The 26,502-nt window shown below is 38.3% G+C and overlaps 1 protein-coding gene across 6 annotated transcripts in view; it reads right to left on the reverse strand.

Moving 5' to 3' along the window:
* usp32 (ubiquitin specific peptidase 32) overlaps window positions 1-26,502 on the reverse strand; it is a 50,697-nt gene that overhangs the window by 21,416 nt on the left and 2,779 nt on the right. For 5 of the 6 annotated variants that reach the window (XM_055045501.1, XM_055045498.1, XM_055045499.1 and 2 more), the window contains exons 2-9: window positions 18,355-18,482; window positions 13,819-13,924; window positions 12,088-12,206; window positions 10,458-10,617; window positions 3,345-3,476; window positions 2,316-2,423; window positions 1,989-2,104; window positions 919-981 (exon numbers count right to left, since the gene is read on the reverse strand). In XM_055045501.1, coding sequence (XP_054901476.1) covers window positions 919-981; window positions 1,989-2,104; window positions 2,316-2,423; window positions 3,345-3,476; window positions 10,458-10,617; window positions 12,088-12,206; window positions 13,819-13,924; window positions 18,355-18,482 — 932 coding nt within the window. Of the gene's footprint in view, window positions 1-918; window positions 982-1,988; window positions 2,105-2,315; window positions 2,424-3,344; window positions 3,477-8,988; window positions 9,233-10,457; window positions 10,618-12,087; window positions 12,207-13,818; window positions 13,925-18,354; window positions 18,483-26,502 lie in introns of those variants that run through there. The other variant, XM_055045502.1, reaches the window with a different exon arrangement.

Genomic DNA, 26,502 nt, shown 5'->3' on the forward strand with positions numbered 1-26,502 from the left:
AACTAATGTCTATAGACAGTGCAGACTGTCTATAGATAGTTTGCACTATCTACAGAGTGGATCTACTACTATCTACAGAGTGGATCTACTACTATCTTCAGAGTGGATCTACTACTATCTACAGAGTGGATAGTAGTTAGTATGTACTGTGCATAATATGCATACTGTCTGTATGCATACTGTCTGAAGACAGTATGGACTGTCTGCATTCACTGTAACACCTCACAAAACTTTTTAGACTTCACTCCATCTGGTTACTATGTGTGTGACGTGCTGGTCTGATTTCAGGTATGATGCCACTTATTTGTCCCTCCAGGAAGTCGCAATGTTCTGATCGCAGCTATTAATACAAATGCACTTATTTTGCATAGACTTGCAATTTTTGCCAGTCATTACAACTTTTCCACAAATGACTACCGAAATCAAATTAACGTTTTCTGTGTTTCCTTCTTTACGGACCAATTACTGCAACGTGACGCAATAGTCGAGTTAGCCTCCTTCTTGTTTCACATTATCTCTCGAAACCTAAGTCTGCAAAATGAAAGCATATGTGATGTTAAACAGTGAGATTTTATTTTTGTAAAAACCGTTCTGAGGTGTTGTGTAGGATTTGCTTATAGTGTGTATACAGGCGACTTGTCCTGGTTGAGGGGAGGCGTATCCCTCCGCTTGCCCGTCAGCCGCTGTAAATAGACCCCAGCACCCTCATATCCCCACAAGGATAAGTGTGTTGGATAATGGAAGTATCAAATCCTAAATTTGATCTGACAATTTAATGTTTAGTTTATGAAATTGTCATCAGTCTGTTTGCTTTACTACTTATTTAAATGTGTTCTTTAATTTCACATTGAAACAGATAGTATCTTGGGAACTAGGCTTTTGGAAATGCGTGTGAAGAAGAGCACCTGGGTGTCTTACCTTGGTCGTGTCATGCATCTTCACAATTTCCTCCACTATGTCTGAGACGCTGCTGGTCAGCTCCTGCAACAGCATCAACATGTCAGTGGGAGACAAGAGAAACCAGAACTAAGCTGAGCTCTCAAATCTGTTGGGGAACATTCTGCAGGCTGAAGTGGAATTATTTTCATTCAGTTCATGTGTAGGGTTCCCACATATTTTCCATTTCCAAACATTCACAAGACTTGAAGTGCTAGACTTTTTTCTGCACCTTTTCTAAAAATGTGAACATTTGGTTATAAAAAAAATCTATCTGACCACATCAACAGTAGTTAGGATTTAATAGTTTTATGTTCCACAAATCATAAAACAAAATGCTGAAGTTGGCATGGGACTGTTTGGTAAAGTATATGACTTTCTAATATTGAATGAAAATCTGTAACACTTGTTTACTAAGGTCAGGATTGTCCTACCTTCAATATAGATTCCTTAAAGCTCACTTTCTGATCTCATTTTTGACATGTTTAAACATGTCAAATTAAGTTTCAATTATTTTATTTGGGATTTAGACCAGAATCACAAGTCAAGTTCAAAACCCTGACTGAATGAGTGCACATGTGTCCTTCACTTTTAAAAAACAATATACTGAAGAGGCAACACAAATAAAAGATGCTATGTTTGAACTTTGAATCTATACTTCATTTTTCAGATGTTTACATTTTTTTCTATGACAGAACAGAATAAAGTATAAAGTCTATCAGCTTTTACACTCTTTTTTCTTAACTTGTCTATTTGGTAACAACATATTCTCATTTTATTTCCATATGTTTCAAGATCATTTGGGAATCCTGAATGCGCTGATCTGCTGCATTTCAACTGAAACAAAAGATTTAATTTTGTTCTTTCTTCTTAAACTCACTTCATGTGTTTTTGAGCTTAAAAACACAAATGAGAAAATCAGACGACTTCAAGGCAGGAAGCACCAGACTACAACACATTTATTACTAAGCCAAAGTTGTTGGGCTGTTTTGCACTGAATCATGTGTTTATAGCAGGAAATGAATGCTCTCTGAGCCTGCAGGTGAACTCACAGGGATTGTGTCTGTGCGATTGTCCTTCCACACCTCCAGCAAGGCAACAACCATCTCATGGAGCTCATCTCGAGACAGAATCCCGTCACGGTCCACATCAAACACTTTGAAGCAAACTGAAGAAGGAAATAAAACTAATTAAGTTTATGATGTAGCTAATATCTTAATATACCTTTTTCTACATCCAATCGATCAAAAAGTTGATTTGAGGCTACATAATAGAGCGACACAGGAGAAAGCCCTCTTATGACAGGAAGCCTGTTATTATGAAAGCCCTCAAGGAGGGTTCATTTATCTATAAGCAGTTAGAACCACAGCATGGCTTACATTTCTGCCTTTCAGCAACAGGCCCCCTACAGCACGCTGAGAGTCCACAAGAGATCTCTTTGAAGTCTATGTGATTGTCCCGATTTTCATCGAAGGCGTGAAACAGACCTGAAACACAGCATGAAGAACAGAAATTATGTTTGGATGCAGTATTAAAGAGCAAACAGTGCAGGAGGAGGAGCAGGGGCTGGAGAGACCATTCTGGGCTAATTGCATGTGAGCTCATTGAGATTCAGAGTTTGTAAACCAAAGATCACAAATGATTCCAAAGTAAAAGCAGAGACTCCTGTGGAAAGAAAGCCACACGTCCATGTCACGTTCCATCAACCATCGAATCACTCGATTGGTTGATTGGTAAGGTCTTCAGGTTTCCAAACACTGAAACCTGAAGACCTTACCAATGATTTCACAAAGTTTGATTTAAAATTCCAAAGAGTTCAACAAGCAGGGATCAAACCTCGACACCAATTAAGGACAGTACAAGTTATCAAACTGCCCGTGTCAGTTCAGGCTTGATGTGTTTGCATGTTTGACATGGATTTCTAAGATTCCCCAGATTGGTTCCAATTTCCACACAGACTCATATTTCCAGAATTCTTAAACCAGTTTTTAAAGTATAGGACAGGCTCAATGTGGATTTACTGCAGGTATGTATATAGACGAGGTCTATGGGTGTGACCGACGACAGCAGGGCAGGTGGGTGGGTATTGTGTGATGGACAGTCGGGTGGGTAGGGTTAGTGATGTACATTGTGTTGGTAAGTGGGTGGGGCTTGACCGACATGTCAGTGGGTGGGTGTTGTCTGGTGGGATAGATGTACTGCAGGGGCAAGATGACAGATTTAGGGTGGCTGAATGAGGAGGGTTTGGGCGTGATGGATGCAAAGACCAAGACCACTGCTTAGATGCAGATGTTTCCATATCCATTTTCATGCTTAACAATACTTTATAATCTTTTTTAAAGATTGCATGTTTCTATCAAATATGTTTTCATAGCATGGAGACCTATATCAGAGAAGATAGGACCTACCTTCACTCAGAGAGGAATGGATAGGAGGAGACACCAGCAGGACGAAGGTTTCCAAATCAAAGCGGCCAGTTCTGGACTGGGCTTTGAGCAGCCAGTAGCGCTTCTCCAAGTCTATTATGTCCGACTCCTCCACTGCAGGACAAGATCAAACACAAATCAAGGATCACAATTCTAAATGTACACTTCAGGACAATGTGGATAATAACTCCAGCTCCAAACATCAAAGAGTTTCTCAATGTCTTCCAAAGGAATGGTGACTGATTGAGCTTAAAACAATATACTCAGCCTTAGCCTAACAAAATGAAACCTACGACAGGTAAATGTAGAAACTGTGTGTGAACATTTAACCATATATTAGATGGTGCTTTGTATGCTCCTACTGACATCAAAAGAAAAAGTGTAGTTAAACTAAAGCAGTTCCAGTTTTATCCATGTGGAGGAAAACACAGTTTGTCCTGCAACAATATGTGCTTCTAAAAGCAGAGAGCTCATTTTATTAGTGTTTTAAAAAAAACATCTAATAAGGCTGTATTATCAGTAGAAAGGGAACAAAGGTCAAACACATTTGAAATCAAACTGTTACTGACAGTGATTTATCTGTAATACCTGCATTGTTGCTGAAATGTGCTCTTCAAATAAACTTGAAAATCCTTTTTCTTTTACCTGCTGACATATCCACTCTTCACAATGTGATAAACAAGAACCAAAATCCTAAAACACACAAAAGGGGTGACTAAACGGTGTAAAAAGTTCTGTGTATATCTGAGCACACTGAGCACTTTTCTTAAAGCAAGAGAAGTACAGAGTCCACAAAACTCATCTACTGGGATGAACTTTAAGATGGCTCCAGAGATGAGAAAATAATTTCCAGAATTCAGAGACTTTTTCTTGCCAAAAGAGGAATTTAGAATTCAACTGCTTCTTAGGTTTTATTCCACAAACAGTTATATGTACTTGGGTTTGGGTTAGACCAAACAAGTCAGGTGGTTCTGCAATCATTTACAACTTAGGAGTGTAATAAATATATGATTCTGTGTCACTTTTATGCACTACACACTCACTGCTGCATGCTTACATAACCTTAACATATAAAAATGGTGACAGTCACACAAAATCAAAACTGATTAAGGCAGACCAACACCTTAGAGAGGGAGCAGAATCTTTGCTCTGCAATCATTGCTTCACTTGGAGTCAACCCTAAGGTGAGCTGAGTGGGGCCCAGCGCTAGATGGTGAATGTCACTCTGTATCTGTTTCGTTTGTATGACTTTTCAGCATTAAATCTTGTTTTATACTTAAATCTAATTTTTTAAGGTAACGGCTGAGGGTTTTTGGTCTGGTCCTGGTACGAGTAAATTGGGATGAATGTTACACGATCAAAGAATCCTTCCTCTAAAAGAAACTGTACAGGAACTTTCTTTCCTGCTGGTGCAATAAAAGTGGCTAGAACAGGAACTGGAACATAAATTGTGTTTACTAATCAAGCGTAACTTTATGACCACCAGCCTATTTGTGTGTGGTTTTGTTTTTCATTCAAAAGCTACCCTGATCTACCCTGATTATGCCACAGAATCCACTCCCTGACGTTGTGTTGCAGTAACTGGCATCAAGCCATACTTCACCTATCAGGATTATTACATATGAGCGTTTGAGTTGTGGTTGAGAATATAGTTTTTTATTTAATTGATTTTCTACCGAACTGTCAGAATTGCTGCAATAGCTGGATTTTTAAAACTGCTTGACAGAAAACTGTATTTACATTGAATTGTTTTGTTTGTGACGTCAAGCTGATCATGTCCACACTCAGGTCGCTATACAAAAAGGCATAGCGTGACTGCTGCTCTCTGTGCAGCACCAGTTGTGTGGTGACTACTCTGATGAAGAGGAATGTGTGTCATTTCCCACATTAGAATTGTGTGAAATGAAGGAATTTCTCATGAGAAATCAAGGCATTTTGTATACTTGACTATGAAGTCTCAACAGACCAAGATCTACTTTTTCCTCTCCCCAGTAGGATGAGATCTACCTCATGACACAAAGCCATAAAAATTGTAAATTAAACCCTATTGACTCATTTCTATACGGATATACATCAGTTATATCAGAAATGATAAAGTGATAGAAAACCTTATGCGGTTTCTTCCTCAGTGAGATTCTGACACTGGCAGGAGGTTACTGGTTTCTCAGTCAGAAGCTGGTTGCAAACCTGAGACCAGCAGCTGTCAGTCAGTTATGGTAGATCTGAAATTTGGTTTGATGACGTCAATATGAGAAACTACAGACTGATAGGAGGAACCAAAGAGCTCTGCAAAGGTAAAGGCAAATCTTCTGAATCTGGGATATAATTAACTTAATTATATCTCAGATATAATTAAATTATAAGCCTCAAACATGCCATTAGATGTTTGAGGCTTGCCAAACATCTAATGGCATCTGATGTTTGTTATGACTGCAAATGTTTACTGCAAACGAACGAGTTAATTAGTCCAAGTTTGTCATTCATTGAAAGTTCAGAAACTACAGTGGCTGTGATGAACCACAGCAAAGGGCAACAAAGGTAAACAACCTGAACAGGTGATCAACTCAGAACCACTCGCACCTTTTTATTCTCCGTCTCTTTTCATTGTTAAGCACACCCGTTGCCGTGGCAACTGCCTGCGCCCCACAAGTCGGGCAAAGATTACATTAAAAACATTCAGTCCGTTACAATATCAGGTTTCCAGGCTTGATCTTTATTTATCCATTATTAATAAGCCTCTCATGAACACAGCAGTGGTTGATTAGCTAATTTAAACTCCTGCTCTGCTAGTCAGTCTGTCTTTGAGTCGCCTTTTCATTTATTAATGGATCTGGAATGCACCTTAACAATAATTACTAAGAATATTAATTTTAACACGTTTTGTTGATTTCATTATTATTACTCTTTAATGAAGAGTAATAATAAATGTTTAGGATCTTGGTGAATATTCTTATAAGCCTGTCAGAAGAGGAAGTGCTGGTCTCAGAGTCCTGGTGGCCTTTAGTTTGTCACCTGCTGCTGAGACCGACTCAAAACCTTCCTGCAATTGACCAGTCAATCACGATTGACATATTGAGCACCCCTGGTGTACAGTATGACTCAGCATGTGGGAGCAGTATCATGTGTTGCAACCACACAGCATATCGGTTTAAAAATGAATATGAAAAACATTTTTTTTAATAGAACTTATCTATTGCAGCTTTAAAGGATATAATCATTAAACTGTATGGGAGTGAAGTAGACAGAGAGGGAATACTCTGACTGTTCAGATAAAGAGAGCATTGTATGAAGCTCTGCCAGGCTCGATGGACTAGTCTCTCCCTGTCAACATGCTAATCCTTAGATTAAGCAAATAGGATTCAGCAGCTAGACAGATACAGTAGCTGTTGGCATACATGACAGGTGTCAAAATACATGTAGACATGCAATCAAATTACAGTCAGTTCCTGGCAGAACAAACTGACAATAAAATCAACCTTGTTAAAAACAAGGTTGATTGTTAAAAACAAGGTTGATTTTAGGTTGCAGCTTTTAACTGCTGGTCAAAGTTTCAATGAGGATGGCAGAATGAAGCACGACAGTAGAGAGCAGACAGTTCCCTGTGCCTGTGGTACCGATTCTGAGTCCTGGAGGTAAACATCAGGACAGTTGGGCCAGTACATGCTGGGAAATGCTTTCAGCATTCCTGTTTACTGTAGCAGTTCCAGCTGGTTGACTGAAAGAAACTAAGGGGAGCAAAATCAATGATTTACAGTAGAATGTTCAGAGAGCTATATTGAGCTAACACAGACAAATGGATGAAAGACTGATAAATTATTGAGGGTTATGGACTGAGGCAGGGAGAAGACACATCCCAGTCTCAAAGCTCAGTTAAATGCTGCAGCCACAGCAAAAACAAAACATTAGATCCTCCTTGAAGATAATAATAAAACAAGCAAAAAGCAGAAAGACCTTCTGTGGTCTACAGAGTTTGGACTAAAAGGATGGATGTATAAAACCTCAGTGTCAGTGAGGGGGAAGGTAAGACATCAGTGTTTTTCCTAACATGATAGCCTTTTTCGGCTGGAAGACGGGAATCATAACATCACTTTTGGATTGTTATTCTGAAACATCTAATGGCAAATCAATAAAACTCCTCATCCTTCCAAAGGAGTTGCCCTGCATGTCTTCCCCTGTCCTTCCTGTCCTTACAGTCACCAGCATAGTATAGCATAATCCTGACCATTAAATCTGTCACAATATTCAGATTTTCAGAAGTTCTGCAAAAAAACATCACACTTTAAAGATGCAGATTAGCAGTTTACCTTACCGCTGCTTTAGCATCACTAACGATAGCACTCTTCAGTGTGGAGGCTGTCACTGAGGCTTGCCATTTTCAATGTAAGGGAGATGTATAAAGCATTTTAAATAAAAACAGTTTCTATGACAAATGGAGAGGTCAAAGAGGGCAGGAATTTGGTACATGACAGGAAGGCTCAATGGAGTACCATCAACATTGTTCCATTTCATCACTTAAATGGGACTTTTTATACTGCACTGAACATGAGCTATACCAAAATGTTCATTACTCTTTGCATTCAATTATTTTTTGGCAGGTTATTTCCAAATTATGAGATTTCACAACCAGGTTCTAGGCAGCAGAGGCATTTGTACGGTACATTCAGCTGTAAAACCAGCTGAATGTCTTCCAATAATGAAGAGTAAGGAGTTTGGCTTTCCTGGGATTGTTAACTTAATAATCGGGAGTTTTTTTAAATGGCTCAAGTGTCTGGATGTTTATTTTTACTGCTCTAGAAGTAATAGAGTCCCAAATGGACATACAAAAATGCACAAAAAGACAATTTTGCATCATAAGACATTTAAAACTCTTTACCGCCGTCTGTCGTGGAATATGATGTACACGGAAATGTTGGCAGCTTTTGGAAAATCTCATTTTCTGGAATCTACACAAGGAGAAAGTTGTTTTGGTAAAACTAGGCATGCTGATGGCACTAATCACGAACAGAGACTGTAACTCCAAATCACTTTGTCTTTGGTTTAAACTAATGAGTTCCTGATTTACATTAACTGTTCTCTCTGCAACTAATTTGATTAAATAATTAATTATAACTCATGGGACCAAAGTCAGAGAACATATTTTTAATCTTGTTCTTCAAAATTCTTCCAAAACTTGTATCCACTGATCAAAGTTTTACAAAGATGGAGATTAGAAATTGACTAAAAACTCAATCAATGCATCTCTATGCAGAATCAGCCTATCTATGTTGGCAGGTGCTGACGTATCTATAACACATTAGCAACTGACCCAAGGATTTGAACTCGTGTTACCCTCAACACTCAAAAGACACACTGAGCATCAGAGCAACAATTCCATCAATTATGACAATATACTGAGGAAGCAGATTGTAAGAAGCTTCTGCAGTAGCTGTGTAACTGAAGAAAGGTCAAACTTAGAATGCAAGAGTAAGATTCTTCTCATCTAAGAACAAAAGGTCACATAAATCTCAAAAACATAACTGACTCCAGTTCGACGTATGAGATGGTTCTAGACATAAAAGCCATTTAACTGACAACAGAAAAAAGGTTTCCAACAGAAAGAAGAAACCCTGAAGGTCTGATTACCCACCTATGGGTGCAACTCTCTCAGAGTGGCAGCAGAGATACCATACCATTATCCAGAGAACATCCTTGGACAGGTGTTGCCACTGCCTGTATGTAGCAAAATTAACTCAACGCAAAAAAAAAAAAAAAACAGAAACTAGACCATCCTGTTGGGAATGCAGAGACTCCCAACACCTTGACTATACCGTGACAGTAGGCTTGCAGAAGATGACTCCAACTGGTAAGCTCAGTCATGAGTCAAGCTTTACCACCTTGTTCTGGAAAGAGTCATGTACCACACTTGTGTCACTCACTCTCTCTCCGACTCTAACATACGTACACACACACTCACATGCAGAGACGCAAAGTTAAGAGGATAAGATGGGAGCAGGCAGATTAAAGGCAAAGTCCAGGTTACCTGGTCAAGATAGGCTCTTTCCAGGGCTCTGCTCCTAATTGGTGAAATTAAGCTTCACTATATTTACTTGGCCTTTAACCTGCAACCTCAAGAATCAATTTCATGAAATGCTTTTATGCAAGGTCGTCAATACCTCAGAAAAACTGAATAAGTTTTGAAAAGCTTAAGACATAAATTCCTGGAATAATGACAGAAAACTCCTCATGTCTAAACACAAGTACAGTACCTTGCAGAAGACCTCATCTATTTTCACTTTCTGTCATGTTACAGTTGGCAGCACTTTTGCATTGCAATAAGAGAATTTATGCCCTTACAATCTGAAAAAGTGTACTTATTTTAAGTCTTTTTGTAAGTCTTTACCAGAAGTGTCTATCAGTCTGGAGGGACCTATGCAGTACATACAACTACAGCAAGGATTTCATCTGAGCACTGAGGCATTTCATCAATTCACAACACCAACAACCTCTACAACTGAGACAGAACTGGGATGAAGATGTGCTGAAGGGGAACCAACAGCAACACATCACAGGAATAACAAAGATTTTAACTTGGATTCACTGCATCAGAAATAGCAGCATTGAGTTCATCTCCGTCTCTTGTTATGTTCATGAAGAGAGACATGAGGAATCCGATTGAGTCCTGATTAATCTTTATGTTTGTGTATGGTGGGTATGTAAATGTGTAACTAACCACGTTTCCGTCGAGTGTAAAACTTTGTTAATATTCCGCTAATGTCGAATAAACACAATTTCACCATTGCTGTGTTTCCATTAAATAAGAAATACAATTAAAATCACACATGAATAAGTTTGTTCACACAATAAATCATTTAAAAACCATGCCACGACATCATCCTTCAACTACTTCCTATCTTCTTCTTCATGGTTTGTGCTGGTAGTTGATCATGTGATCCGTGTGATGCAAAAACAGTGTTTTCATTGCAGTTTTGCAATATATATAAATTTTGATACAGCCAAAAAATCACCTCATAATAATTTGGTGTGGGTCCTCTGCAATTTATTTTTGAAATGTCAAATAGAGCAAGTATATAGTCAAGAAGACTTAAACGGACTCACAGTGTGTGACGCCAGCGAGGGTCTGGTAGAAGGTGGGCGTGTCACTGTCATCTGTCAGCGTGACACACACTCCTCCAGAGAGAAGCCATCGAGACAGAGTGAAGGCCTCCTTGTTCTGCAGCAGCCAGTTCCTGAAGCGCTCATAGTTGACCTTGTCACTCTGCAGAAAATCACCAGTAAGGAGCAATTACTATGTGTTCCCAAAGAGCCAAGTCATCTGGCTGTAATGGGGTGTATTTAATTTCCCTGCAGGAAACGATGTCAGCTGAGTTATTGCCTCCCGGTGGGATGTTAATTCAACTGAGAGTAATTTTAAGAAATGAGGATTTCCTAGCAGACATGGACAACCTCTGCTATATCAATTCCAACAAGCCTTTTTTTTCTCTTTTCCCTTTTATTTAGTGGGAGTGCAGGAAAAAACGCTAGCCTGTCAGATCATTAAACAAACTATGTTAAATTTAACAAGAATGCAGAGTGAAACGATATCTTGCAGCATCTCATTACCTAAATTATCATTCTAGATGATATTATCAAAAAAAATGTAACTGTTCAATATTTCCACCTTTATGTTGGTTCATTCCCCATGTCTTTGTTTTCCATCATTTTGATTTCCCACCCCATCCTAAGAGTCTAAACATCTCATCCAGGTTTAGGCGTCAAGGGCAAAACTATCCCAAGTCCAAGCCCATGGACCAATACTTTAAAATATTAGTCTGCAGTGTTGATGCATGTCACTCAAAATACAATAACCTGACACATTATCCCTGGGCAATATTGGAAACATTAATATTCTGATGCAGGCTGCTTGGCATGTCATCCTCATGCCGAGTATGGTACAAAGCTGGGGAGAATTTGACAATATCTTACATTAATATGAGCAAAGTTTCTTTAAAAGGTGCCAAGATGGTCACCGAACAGAGCTCTACTAATGGACAACTTTGGGTCAGCAGTGGGTTCCATCTTTTTTCCTCATTAAAGATTTATGAAAAAATTAGCAGCCTGATTTGCACGCTTGTCAGTTTATGCAGTCAACTGCACAGCAACCTATGACAAATTTCACAATGAAATCAACTAAATAAAGGCAATATGAGGCTACCAACTATTTTTTGACAATCTTTACAGGAAAGCATAGGTTGTTTTGACGTCTGTCATGGCGGAGTGGGAGCTTTTGAAGCGTGTGATGTCACATGCAAATGATGGTAGCTATTGTGGTAGGAGTTCATCCTGCAATCGGTGGGGTTGCCAAATTGATTCCGACTCTATGGCAGCTGTAGCTACTGTCCAGCAGCTTACCATCGTCAGCTTGTGAATGTGTGAATTACTGAATGTAATGTGAAGCACTATGGAGTCCTCTAGACTTGATAAAGTACAAGTTTTGTAGTATTTTACAATTTACAATAGTGGAGTTAAACGATGTACAGTATGTCGTTCAGAAAACAGAATTCCCAGCAAAGCAGTGTCCAATAACCTTACATTTCTAATTAGTGTGAGGAGAGTAAACTATGGAAATCGTACATTTTGTGTATTAAACATCATTTTTCTGAGTGGTATTTCAGGTGTGAATGCTCAACAAGCGTCAACTGACTGTTCAGACACTACAACTGGAGAAGTCTGTGCTGTGTTTACATACCTCTGCGAAGCACCTCTTCAGGGAGGACGGGACTTCTCCATCAAGGGCCTGCAGAACTGCCTCGATATCTTCCCTGGCAGCATATCCACTGAGATCACTGGCAAACAGGCTGAAGAGGTCTGAAAACACACACACGCACAGTGTCACAGAGAATTCATCTTTATCACAGGAAGGCAGGCCTCTTGTTCAAAGAACCAGTGATGATGATAAAAACTAGAATGACACTGTGACGTCCTGAGAGATGCTGCATTGTTATGATTAAACATCAGTTAAAATAATTGGGAGAGGATTTCAGCATTCAGTTGTTTAAAATAAATAAGGCTCTTCCTTTTAGCTGTGAATCAATCATTTCTTCACCCATTTTGAGGCTGAGTCACCAGCAGAGCCCCTACTGCATCCTTCAACAGCCAGACCATCACTGTTCAGGTGCAGGAGGCAGTGACCTCCTGGAAAGATGCTGGAGCTGATGGTGTGACAGGGAGGAGGGAGCTGAGGGCACTGTGAGGGTTTTTACCAGTCCCTCACCCAGTACTCCACCAGAGAAGTGAGCTGTTGGCATTGTTCTATGGCTCAACAAGGTGCCGTGTTGAGCCATGGTACCTTGCCACAGGAAGTGAGCTTTCTCACTTCCTGCGGCACAAAGGAAGCAGCTCCAGAGGGTCATAAACACCACCCGGACACTGATTAACTGGCCTCTTCCACATCTGGAGGAGATCTACAGGACCTGCAGCATCATCAAGGACCCCTCACACCCAGACCACCACCTCTTCAAACTCCTGCCCTCAGGGAGGGGCTTCAGGGCCATGAAGTTAAGAACACACAGAGTAAAAAACTGTTTTTATCCAAGCTGTGTACTGAGGACAGGTAATTCATCTAAAACATGATCATTTTTTTATTAATACGCCAGATGTTTTCCGGTGTTTCTACTATATTTTTATATGAATTGAGATATATTTATTTTTTATCATTTTATTTATTTATTTGATGTGCCTTTGAGAGTCGCTATTTTTGTTTTCTGTGTTTTCTTTCTTGTACAATGACAATAAAAGGATTTCTGATTGGGAAACATTTAATATTCTGTGGTTGCTCAGTTTTCATCCAAACCTATATCCTGCTGAAGCTCTCAATGCAACTTTATCTGGCTAACTATTTGAGCAACAGTACACAGATGCACAATATGCAGAACTGATGAGCAGAAAACTGATTATACAAAGATACACTGTGAACAATTATTACTCAAGTTGTAATGGTGAGGAAGAGGGCACTTCATTATTCTTTCATCTTTAAGGCCTTTACTGGGTAGCCACATTGTGGAGTACTGTGAAGCTCGATAGAGCATTGTCCTGCATAAAAATTATGTTGATATGGTCAAAACTAAAACTTGCTTTATAACTGTGGACACAGTTCAGCTCCAGTATCTGCAAACTTTTTATGAAACATGCACTTCCAGCTAAAGCAAAATGTCTGAATGTTTTGAGTATTGAGAGATGTTGGATCTATATTTGACATAAATAAAGTAAGGCTTTATCATCAGCTTTACTATAGCCTAGGCTTTCATAATAAAGCATTTTGGAGAATGCAACCTTCAGAAGTGGAACAGCTGAAGTGTTGGATAGGAAAGGAATTTTATTGACCGTTTCCCAAGAAAATCTGAGACATGGTCAGAAATCTCTCAAACATTTCAAAATGAAACATGAATACAGACTTCCTAGCTCAAGTGAAAGTACTTACACTTAGCCTTCTCCTCATCACGCCCTCTGGTCAGCAGCACTAGCCCCACTATCAGGTTGTTAAAGTGCAGCCCTTTAGAGGAGCCTCCAAACGAGCTGTAGATCACCTGAAACAGACAGAAACACAAAGGCTGAAGATATTCAGAAATAATACATGGAAAACAGTGCTGCTGATAACACAAAAATGTTTTATTTAGTCAAAAGTTAAAAAGGAATAACCATGTTCAAATATGTAAACTTCTTCCTTCATGTCCTGCTCTGCATCCAGAAAGCCTTTTCATCTCCTCTGGAATGTGGAGTCAAAATTCAAGATTTATCTGAGATGTTGAGATGCTAATCAGCTGCTCCTAATTGTAAAAACAAAACACTGTTGCCACGGTTACACATCTTAACTGAAAGTAAAACAGTGCAAAACTCATTCCAGTTGAAAACTCTCCAACACCAGATAAATTACTGCCCAACCATGCAATGCCTCAACCAAACACATTATAAGCAAAAGTCTAAAAACATGAGCAAATCAGCTCCAACATAACAGAAGCTCCAACATGAGTGGCAAAATTCTAGATCTGAAACTGATTATTTTTCATAGTAATAATGAGTAACTTGTTCTTAGAAATAACATGTAGTTTATATTTGGACAAAGACAGGAAACAATGGAGAAAGTCCCTCGTACTGATGAGCACAAAACCTGATGAGCTTAATGAAAATCTGAGACACTTTGCCTATTAACAATGTGCAAGTTTAACAGAGTTTGTTTAAATGTTTCCCTTTTTCTGGTTGTGGGTTTTGGCCTCTTCTATTTTCCTATGGATTTGTTCCAGGTACAGATATGCAAAAAAAAAAAAAAAAAAAAAAAAAAAGAAGCATAGTAATAAGCATCTGGACCATTATACTAATGATGTTTTCACAATTTATAGATTTGGTTTGATTGGGAGCCAAAATGGCAACATTTGTCACATTTTCAGCAGCTGCAGTTCTTTTTCACAAATCAACCAATCACTTTGAAAAGCTTGTTATCCCTCCTCACGTGTGGTAACGCTGCACCAAGAACCACTAAAGGAAACAACATAAAAACCACTGAACAAGATACTAAGCACAACTTTACTCTTCATGAAATGTAAATCAATCAATCAAATTTTATTTGTATAGCACATTTCAGCTACAAGGCATTTCAAAGTGCTAAAAAACATGGAGTGGTGTCGGATGGACCATTTCTCCACTCATGCAGATTTATTTATCTGTTGAAAATGTATAAACTAATTGCTTTACATTATAAAATTCATGAAACAAAATCATGTTTTAAAGATGAAAGCAGGGAGAAGAAATACTACCAGTCACCAGCTTTAAAAACAGTTTACATAAAGATTTTAACTATGTATTACAACAGGACATGGTGACACAGAAAACTGTTTCCTTACTGAGATCCCAAACGGTGCAGCCGCTGCAAAGCATGATAACTGAGGATTGTACTTGTGGAGGGGACTGTGCAGTCAGTGAGCTATTGGAGCATGTCCTTGTCAGTAGGTCACACACTGTAGGAGCCGAACTTGTGGTTTGAAAAAAAGGAAGTCAATGTGTGTCACACTTTCCTAACTTTTAAATCCACCATCACTTTTTCCCCTCTGCTGCCTTCTGATGGTTCTACTGAATATAAAAGTACTAAATAGACAGACTACATGGTAAACACATGTAGTGATGACTCATGTTATGTCACAACCAGCAAGGAAGGATTTACCTGACATTTTCCCTCTGAACCCAGAAGATGAATAATTGCAGTAGAGGTAATGAATCATTCTGAGTACATAACGTACACTGACATGAATTCACAGCAACCTGCTGAGCTCACAGTGAAACAACTGAAACCAGTCTGTGTCCTCTGTGACGAAACAACCTTGTTCAAGTTTGTAATGCATAGTAAAATGAGATTAGAGGGGAATCCCACCAACTCTACAAACCGTCTGTTCGTCATGGAAAGTACGGGTTGGAGCATATTAAGTCCAAAATACCAGCAGTGACTACAGACAAGCTCATTTTTTTATATCATTGTATCAGGATGACATGTCGTGATGCTAACTGTTCATACTCAACAAGCAGACATCACATCTGTATGACTGTGCATTCAAACACTGACTGACACAGTATAAGGCAATACCATGCTACATTATAACATGCCGAGTCAAACAGGGGTTTATTACATATAACATTCAAGGAAGTTTAGGTTTATGGTGTAAATTGAATAGATCAATAGAAAACAAAGTTCAAGTGTTAGTATTGACTGCAGGTAAAATCTAAAGTCTGATCTATCCTTGTTATGTCAGTGACGCCTACATGTGAAAATACTTTCATTTCCGTAACTCGCCACAGAATACCCACAGTATCTATGGAAACCCCTAGGCACACAGCTAATAACACTAATTACCCTTCACAAACATCTGCAATTTCTTTTTAATGGCAACGTCACAAATTATGTCACTGTCTAATAAGATTTTACTTCTTAAATATATTTTATAAAATAACTATTTCATACTTCTTTTATGATTTTTTTTTATGTATCTATTTTTTTTACTTGCTAAAGTAGAAGTAGCTGCTACAGAACAGGGAAATCTCTGATTGAATTACTCGATTACTAAAATAGTCATTTACAGTAGTTCTCGACATCACAGTTTTGCAGCCTCAAGAACAACAGTCCCACAGATGATGCTTCCATATGCATTGTCTTCTCATCGCTGCATATGGGCAGATAGCATATAAACACCTGCAGCTACCATACAATCAAAGGAGAATAAAAGTCAATGCCCCCCACTGCATGAAGGAGACAATTATGCAAAATGCTTTTTTTCAGTTGTGTAAAAGGGGTGAAGTTTGTGGATCTGATGATACTTCACATATTTCAAAGGGGAACTCTGGATAAATCTTCAATTGATTAAGGACTAACTTTCTGACTGATCACACTCTTTTCCTAGAACTGTAAAGATATGGAACATCTGCAGGCATGTTTGAAGACACCAGCTGAAACCTTGCTTTTGGAGAGATGTCACTGAACTCAACTGTCATGGTGACACAGAGGCAGCAGCAGCACAAAGAGGGAAGGAGGGGAGGAGGGGAAAGTTGAAGTACTGAAACACTGTGTGAGAGGAGGATGACTAACACCAGCCATACTTAAACGCACTGAAGACGCTGAATGAGAGCTGACTGTACGCTCCTGAAGGGAACCGTGTTGTACTACTATTATCTAAAACTACTAGGTCACCATTATGCAGCTCTGATTGCACCTGCTTCTGATCGGTTCCCTATGAAAAGAGTTCACAATAATAAACAGGTGTGACAGAAGGAGGTTGGATCACAGCAGGCCGCACCAAACACACGTCACACACCTGAACCCAACCTGATGTACATCTACAGCAGTTACATCTATGGCAGGTGTTCAGTAAAAGGAGGAGCTCTCTCATTTGCTCCCTGAAAATATCTATAAAAAGTTCTGTTGTTTTTGGAATGAGAAACTCTTATATAATGACTCAAGGGAAGACATGATAAGGCTGTGTGACAGTTTATCAGGTTTTAACATGTTTCCACTGGTACCATAGACCATTCTAACTAACTTCTGCTATGAGCTCCAAGCCTTTGGGTTGAAAGGCCTTCATGCCATCACCCTAACCTTCTCCGTCAGATATGAGTCAGGACTTTCAGCCACTTCAAGAACCTTCATGTAGAACCTTAAAGCAAAATTGAACAGTGTTTTTAAGCTAACAAAACATGAAAGAAAATCATAAAATACGGTTGTTAAATAAAATATACAAAATTTTAAACTCAGAAAATTGAAAAAAAAAAAAAAAAAAGACACTGAGCTGTTTTTGGCATTTTCCATGACACTCCTCCTCAATCTGTGAACATTGTGCTGCCAGAGACTACCAATATTCAGCGTATTAATGGTGAATATGAGTGCAACATGGTTCAGTGTGTTGCAATTTATGGTTTGAAGTGGCCAGAAAGTATTTCTGGAGTTTAATGTTTTAGCTACCCTAAAGATAAAAAATAGCGTCAGATTTGAATAAGTACACACAGTTGGGGAAATTACTATGATCTTCCAAACAGAAAGGGTTTCCCCCCTACCTGAATGTCACAGGGTTTTTTATACAGTAGTAACAGTGAAAGCAAAGGCAGGTTTATAGCTGATGAGTTGAACTGGGCACAGAGCTGGGTACTCTCAGTCTGCACCCCTGCACATTTCCTTTTTGTAAATCTCTATATTTGTGTGTTCAAGTATTGTCAACAATATCTTTCAATAAGATAATTTTACTTAGTCATATTTTACATCTCCAGTCAACTTTTAACATATTTTAAAACAAAATCACAAGGGGCTGCTGGATAACTGTCCCAATCATCAGGCTTAGAAAGCCTTCTGGGGGAAACCCTGAAAGAGTTTGTTTTTACCACTCCAAAAAAAACAAAAGCATCACTTATTTGGACCCCACTCCTCACTTCTACTAACTTTTCATTTCAGCTACATAACATAAATTGTGACATTACTGTGGCTTACCTCTGCAACCTTCGGGGGAACCCCATCTCCCAGCACTTCTCTGTAGAAACACTGTTGGGTCATGTAACATGACAGACCGCTGGTTCTCTTGAAGGCATCCTTCAGCCGCTTCAGTTCCACATCAGTAACTGCAGTCACAAAGAGAAGGACACAATTAAGACTCAGGGTGATCCAACTCTGTGTGGTGTTGCAGACTTGTTTAGTCCAGTAATGTATCATAATAATGACTTTGATCTTTGTCATAATGCAGCCTTGATCAAATATGTTGTAGGGAGAAATTTCATGAGCTAAAGTGATCAAGATCTCTGTCTGTCTCTCAGAAGAACATGAGCCTATCCTTCAAAAACGAAAAAGATGCTTTTTTTTCTTTTAGCAGGATTCCATAGGACTGGGATCTGGTGGAAGCTGTTTCAGTACAGTGGATTTTGATATGTCCAACAAAGCAACTTAGGGTTATTTGAGCTTTGTGACATGATGCATTATCCTGCAGGAATTGTCCATCTATATTTGAATATAATGTAATACTACAGTGGAGAGATTACCCTAACAATACTCAGGTAGGTTGTCCCAGTTTAGCAACACCCAATTGGAGCCAAGCATCCCATAATGCCTTCTCCTAGGCTTAATTGCCTTCATTTATGCTTATTTGTATGGAGGATTAACTAGTAGGTTCTCCTACAGCCTTACTGTTGTAATGAACAGAGAAGACTAACAATCTCCTCAAACAAAATTAAACCTCACAAAAAGCATCAGTAATGGTCAAATTTGCATGAATAAAATCCACTTTTATTTAAATGCATCAGCTACATTCAGCTCAATCTTACATTCTGACACGTCTTATTACCTCAAACAGCTCTGCTTTCTGATTGGCCCCATGTGCTTCATTAAATCATCCTCCAAATAATCAGATTTCATTAATGGAACTGCACAGACAACAACCAGTTCTTAAAGATACCTAATGTGCATTAGGCACATTGGGTATCACATTAGAAACTATACGGTAGATTCTAACTGTATATGGGAAATATTATAAACAGTTCCTCTGGAACCAGTTGATGAAAAGAAATTATATTTAGTTCAGTACATTATGAATGTTTATGAAAAAATGAGAAGGCAAAATACATAAATATACGAAGTTCTTTAATGCAATTAAGCCTGAAAACAACCATCACTGTGGACTTTCTTGATGCTTCAGTTTTACCTCTTTGTAATATTCAGTGACATTGATATTTAGTGTAGCAAACAAATCCCAAAGCTGCTGAGCTCCAAAACCCTTAAAGCTGAACAGAAATGCCCCTGAACAGAAGACACCCCTCAAGCCCCCCCCCCACACACACACACACACACACACACACATGCACACGCATATACAGCTAGAGTATAACCCAGAGATTCCTGAAAACAGTAAGTGACCCAATAAGCAGCTGTTCTTGGTGCAGGATGCAGCTAAGCTGCTCCTGGTCCTCCATTAGCCCTGAGTAGGCAGCAGAAGCCACTCAGCTTCAGGGTAGAACTGATTAGGAGCAAAGTGCTGAATCACAGGCTTTAGGAACACAGCAGGCATAATCAAACCAGATCTGTACTTCTCAGCACAACAGAAGAGGAAAACACCTTTGTGTCTTATGTAAGCCAGCAGCTCAAAGTATTCCATGCTGAATAATACTATGCTAACTCAAGCCATGTAAACATGATTTCAATCAGCAGCACATTGACAGACAGCACAATTTTCAACATAAGATAATGATATTGTGAAGCTATTAATTATTTAACAGTAACAAGTTTCAAAATTTAGTGTAGTGACAACCGAAGTACAGCTGCATTCTAGTGAGACACAACATTTCTGCAATAATGTTTTCTGGATGTTTAACCAAAGTAGTTAAACCTAAACAGCATTTCAGAACAAACTGCTATTGACTATCAATATCCATTACTACATGCGACACCTGGTTGGAAGAGTCACTACATCTCCCATGATATTTATGTTGATGACACAGAAGTTTATATTTCTGTCACTAAATAACCATAGTTACCTGCAGTCACTGAGGAAGTATGGCCACAATATCAGTAAGCTGAAGGGCCAGAGTTTCCTCAAGTTTATTGCAGATAAAAGAGAAGTTGTTCTTTTGGCTTTTCTGAACAGAAGGTGAAAGATCAGAACTCAACCAGGCTTACTTCTACTAAAAACCACAGACCCCACCAGGAAGCGAGGCATTGTGGTGCTAAGATTAACTACCGGTAATTTTCATCAGTCTGTGGATGCATATGTGAAGTGATCAGAGCAGCAGTGAAAATGTGTAATTTTATGGATTAAATCCAGCAGTCTCACAAATATCAACAGCAGTTTTCACAAGGTTAGATTATTGCAATAGTTTGTTTAATGGTTAGTTTAAAGTCCATCTGGAAAGTATTCACAATCCAAGTCTATCACTGCCTACCTGACCTCTGACCTGACTTCTTGTTGCTAACCTTCACTAATATGTACTCTGTGCTCAGGTCCATCTGTGATATTGAGGTTGATGAGAATAATTCTCTCTTGTTTACAGTCAGATGCAAAGCAGTTCCTGCGGTTATCACCATAGTCTTTTGAATAGAGGTCAGGTATCCTGGCACAGTGACAACAATAGTCGCTTGCCAACCACTAATAACTCTTGAAGTCTCCTTCTCAAGACGAAGACTTCACATCCAGCTGTCTGATATGAGACACCCAGTTCATATAGTGACAGTGCTAGCAGTGTTGCTCACCATAGCAGGCAGGACAGGTAATCTAACCGATTTAACAAATTTTTCCAAATTGATACTGAATTGGAAAAATTAATCACAATGCATGGATAAATCAATATTTTGACTGACACAATGTTGAAATGAAGCTCCCTTGATATAGGGTAAGTTATAGATACAGTTTTTAGTTTGTATTTCTCCACAGTAGAAGTTCTGGCTCAGAAATGCACAACTATCAAAGTTAACATCACTACAAGTGCCCTGTTTCCATTCACCTTCCTCAAAGTATGCACACTTTCACAGCAGGTTGTGTGTGTCAGGCCCACCGACTAAATCGTCACAGCAACAGAGCAGCAGCAGACACAGGCTCCTGCTGCTACTCCATCTTTGTTTTTCTATTAAACAAGCATGGTTGCTTCCAGTGAGGCTGCAGACACTTGCAGGGGCATCAAGGTATCAAGAACACATTGCAAAAAGCTGAGCTGTGTGACCTTTAAGTCCTGCGGAACTGTCAACAGGCAGAAACATAAATGCTGTGCTGTTCCTGGAAAGCTCATTTCATCTGGGGCCATTAACCTGAAGGATTTGGAAGGAGACATTTTACTTTTTATTTAATCCACTAATTTTCACTCCATTCTGTAGATCTTCAGAATGTTCTACTAATGGCCTATATTTAAGATCAGCTGTGCTTCCTGCTGTTCTTTAAATCCTTCATTTAGAACAATCACAACTAGACAACAAGTCTGGTTATGGCTGTTCTAACAACTGGACTTGTTAAACTAACAGTTTAATTAGTTTAATTAAACTGTTAATTAGTTTAATTAAACTGTTTGTATCCTGTCCCAGGACACTGTAAACTGTTAGTTTAAGTAGTTTGATTGGAGCTTGAGCGTCTCCAGCTGGTAACAGAACAATGGTTCTTGGCAGTGGAGACCGATACTGATCGGGCTCAGCCTACATGAAGCTGCTGAGCTCTAACAAAATATGTGTCTTTTAACAAGTAATTTGATAAAAGCATTTGATGACTAAACAATCTGTATGTCATGATCTATTTATGATTTATTAAAACAGTTGGGAGGGTCTGTAAGCTTAAAAAGAAGAAGAGCCATCCTGTTCTAAATAAAATAAATCGATTTTTATTGTATGAAGTATAAAAACCAACTTGTTAACTCGGTACTCGGTATTGGTGAGTACCTAAACTGAACTTGGCCTGGAAGAAACTTGCATAGATAAGTTGCATGTTATTGATTAAATGTGGAAATTTTTCGCATGCAGACAAGCCTGGAGGGCAAAAAGATTATTCTTTTACTTGTCATTCATAGCTGTGCTGCCATTGTGGAACAATTTTGTTAACAAAATGAGATGTGGAGATGTATGTATTATTAATTTGTTATGTGCACCACAACAAAAAGAAAAATGACGCAGAAAAGCTCAAAATCACTGCTATTTCTTCTTTTTCTGACTGTACACTACTCACAGATTCATTGCCATAGCAACAAAATGACAACAACGTCACTAATGTATCAGGATTCAACATAAAAAAAAACATGCAAACATTTTGCACACAAAGAACAGAACATTCAGTCCATTGCAGAATCATGTTTTCAGGTTTGATGTTTTTACTACAATTATTAATAAGTGATCACTGTGGTTGATTAGCTAATTTAAACACCTGCTCCACTAATAATCTGTCAGCGACACTGTGTAGGTTATGTGTAACTGCCCTAGAAACCCATCCATTTCCACATCACACCTACATGTTAATGTTAAAGCAGAAGAAGCACACTTTGGATTTTAGCAGAGACATTTCATGACTAATCTTCAAAGCCCTCCTTGCTTTCACAGCAGCATGTGTAAAATCAAAACTAAATTTGCCCCTCCTTGCTGTTTTTTTATTAATCACAATTTTTCCTGACCTTGCTATCAGTTCTACCACTGATAACAAGGTCAGGAAAAATGACTTTTCATACCTCAAACTCATTTTGCATTATTCCGACAAAATCATTACCTGTAAATGAGAACAGTAGTAATGGGAATTGGTCTTTCATACAGTTTGTTTAAACTAAGATAATAGGAGCAAATTAAACAGACATAATTGGCCTACCTACTCTGAGATGTCATGATCACCATGTTTTTTTTTTCAAATGAAATATGATCAATTAATGAACAAACTCAGAACTAAATTAGAAATGAACTAAAAACAAACACAATTTTGAACTAACGCTTGCTAAAGCTTAACCGGCCCAACACCACCCTTTGCCTAAAACCACTGTAAGCTAAATTTAGTTAAGAAAAAATTTATGTACACATGATGGAAATAGGCCTGTCATTATGACAATTATTCATGTAACCACAGTTGTCTGAGATTATGGTGATAAAGTCAGTGTAACCACAAGTCATCGTGTTTAATAAGCTGTTAAAGACAGAAGAAAAACAAAAATGTTCTCCTTTTCACATCATTTCAAAACATCTGACCAGGAGGGCTGACTGATCAGTTCAACCCAGTCTGCTGAAGTCCTATCTGTGGCATTTTGGTTTAACATAGAACATGCAGAAAGACACCAGGTCTCAACCCCAAGACCTTCTTGCTGCAAGGCAAAGGTGTTACCACAGTGGACAAAAGTTCTAAATTCATAAATAAATACAAAAGACTATAACAGTGGGACTGATCATGCAAGTTATTCATTAAACTTACTGTATAAAATTTTGATGACAAAGTTTACAAATCCTTGCTGCACAACGAGCACAGGGCAGTAAAAGCCCTCAGTTTACCTGGAGTTGGCCTCGCCGTACATTTCGAAGCCTCAGTATCACATTTCAGGGGTTATAAATAGAATAAAATGGTCTTGTAAGGACATCACCCACCCAGTTTAATCTATGTGGTGGTGGCTTACTATAGCCTGCGAGAATAGCAGGCAGTCTTTGGCTAAAATGATTGAGCAAAGAGATCAGGAAGCTAGTTAACAGTCTTATCGAGGTAAACAGAATATTCCAGCTATCTGCTCAAACAGAACTGCATGTGCTGCAAGCCGACTGACTATTTGGAGTAAAATCAACTTGGCCTTACTAGCTCAAGTTTTTTTTTTTCAGTTCTACTATTCTTATTTTGGTTCGTATAATTTTGCTCGCGCCATTCTGAGAAATATTTATGCCATATGTTGAACCGTTCTATTCTAAATTTAAGAGTAAATGCATGAAATATAGTAATACATCCCTTACTCTGATACATTTTATCTGATAACTATCGTTTTATACTATAACTATAAAATAAAAAATATTTCACCTTAAAATAACTCAAGATTGTTAAAAAAATATAATCTATGGTGTCATTTCAATTATGCACCCTTATAGATGGTATTATACTGTGAAAATCATGCGATTCCATCAGAATCACGTCAGTTTTCCATTACCTGGAATATTCTGACTCCAGTAGCCAGTTTGAAAATATACCACCTGATATAACAATTTGCCTTGCAAATCAAAACAATCCACACAGCTGCCTGCCCAAGTTCCCTGGCAAAACCTCTACTGAAAGTATGTGCAGCAACAGCAGGCGAATCCACATCCCCGACCCAAAGAGCACAAGGTAAAATTGCAAAGCAGAGGTTTATCAAGTAGGCTAATAAAAGCTCACTGACATTTCTCACAGAATGTAACAGTAATGCTACGTCACCCATGATTATCTACCACCAAGGATCGAATGTTACGTCAAAGTGTTACTGGAAAAACTGTAATCTAGATTCAAACACACATTGGCTTCGTTCTCCTTGATCATCGTTGGACTTTTTTAACCAGAATGACTGAGATTCACATCTGCATACTCCAACACATGTAGAATTAAAATTAATAAGGATGCGTTCTACATGTTGCAACAGATCAAAACCCCATTACCTAAACAAGATCATAGCAATAAGCTAACAAGTTGAGTCAACACCTCTAACAGTGACATACGGTTCTGTCTTCTTAACATAATTAACTGTTATCATGTTTACAGTCAGCAGCTGCTGCTGAAAGGAAGGAAGGTTTTCTTCTCCATGAGGCTCTTCAGAGCAGGTTCTTTTAACCATTAACTGGTTGTTACCTGACATGGAGATATGTACTGTAGCTTCCTGGTTCTGCTACAAGTCAGTAAATGTCGACTTTCTGTCAGCTCCTCTTCACGCTTTCATTTCTTTAATCATGACACCTTAAATGACATCAGATTATGATCTTTTATTGATTAACTAGAGAGAAAACAGAGCAGACTGACTTACTCAGAAGACTTGACTTAACTTTTTTTTTAAATTATAACAATAATTGTTAAAATAAATAAATATAAAAACAATCAAACTGTATTCTTTTTGCATCTCTAAATGCCAGAGGTCTCCTTTGTTATTTTAATAAAAAAATAACCAAATTTATATAAGTCGCTATGCTTTCCAGAAACTATTTTACAAGCTGCAGAAACAATGTTGAAGTCAAATATTTTAAATCATAATTACACAAACAACAAATTACTGACTAGCAGAACTGACATTCTAAAATGCTGGGTTGGACCTGTCATCAAGCTCACATTCACACATTGCAGAGTCATTCTCGCTTTATTCATGCTAGTTAAAAGCAATAGTGTGCATAAATAATAACAGGCATGTAGTCAAAGCTACAGTTGTTTAGAAATAAGTTTCAATAATCAATCCCAATGCTATGCTAATTAGTCATGTGCTCATTATGTTTGACAGATATGTACATGGAGTACAACAGTGACCGTCTTGCAACACTTTGTATCTTGTTAATGAGATTAGTAACTAGCTCCAGCTCAGGCAGCATACACTGTTTACTGCATGCTGATTATGTGATGGTGCTTTTAAAAGAATTTATCTAAAACCCATCAGAACATTGAGACGTCCATTTCTCTTAAAGGACAAATATGCCTTCAAATCAAACTTCTCCCTGCTGCTTTCCTTGACTGTAGCCTGCATATGGACAAGGTGAGGTCAGTTTGGTGTTCCACAAACTAAACTCTCTTTTTTTTTTTTACATTAAACACATATGCAAAAATCATTTCAGCAAAGCTTTGTGTGTTTTTTTGGCTCTTTCTCTAGAGAGCTATTTTAAATAGGTTTAAAATAGGTTAGATTTAAAATAACCAGCACAATCATAAATGTCACTGTAGGACACATGCTGACATACTGGAAGGGGTTCAAAGTTTGCCCCAGAATACTTGCTACGCCTGGTTGTAGGGACACTAGGGAACTCATTCTAATGTTAACATATTTAGTTTTTCTTTGGGATCAATAAAGTATTTTTGATTTTTTTTTTTTAATTCAGCTGCTCACTGTGTTTTTTGAGTTTAAAGTTGACACAAAATTTGAAAATATAACTAGGTAATTATGTGTTATTGTAAGATATTAACAATACCTAAACACCAACCATAAAGTCTTCAAAAAAGGT

The sequence above is a fragment of the Poeciliopsis prolifica genome, unplaced genomic scaffold (assembly GCF_027474105.1).
Source record: "Poeciliopsis prolifica strain line A6 unplaced genomic scaffold, Auburn_PproV2 SCAFFOLD022, whole genome shotgun sequence".
Lineage (NCBI taxonomy): Eukaryota > Metazoa > Chordata > Actinopteri > Cyprinodontiformes > Poeciliidae > Poeciliopsis > Poeciliopsis prolifica.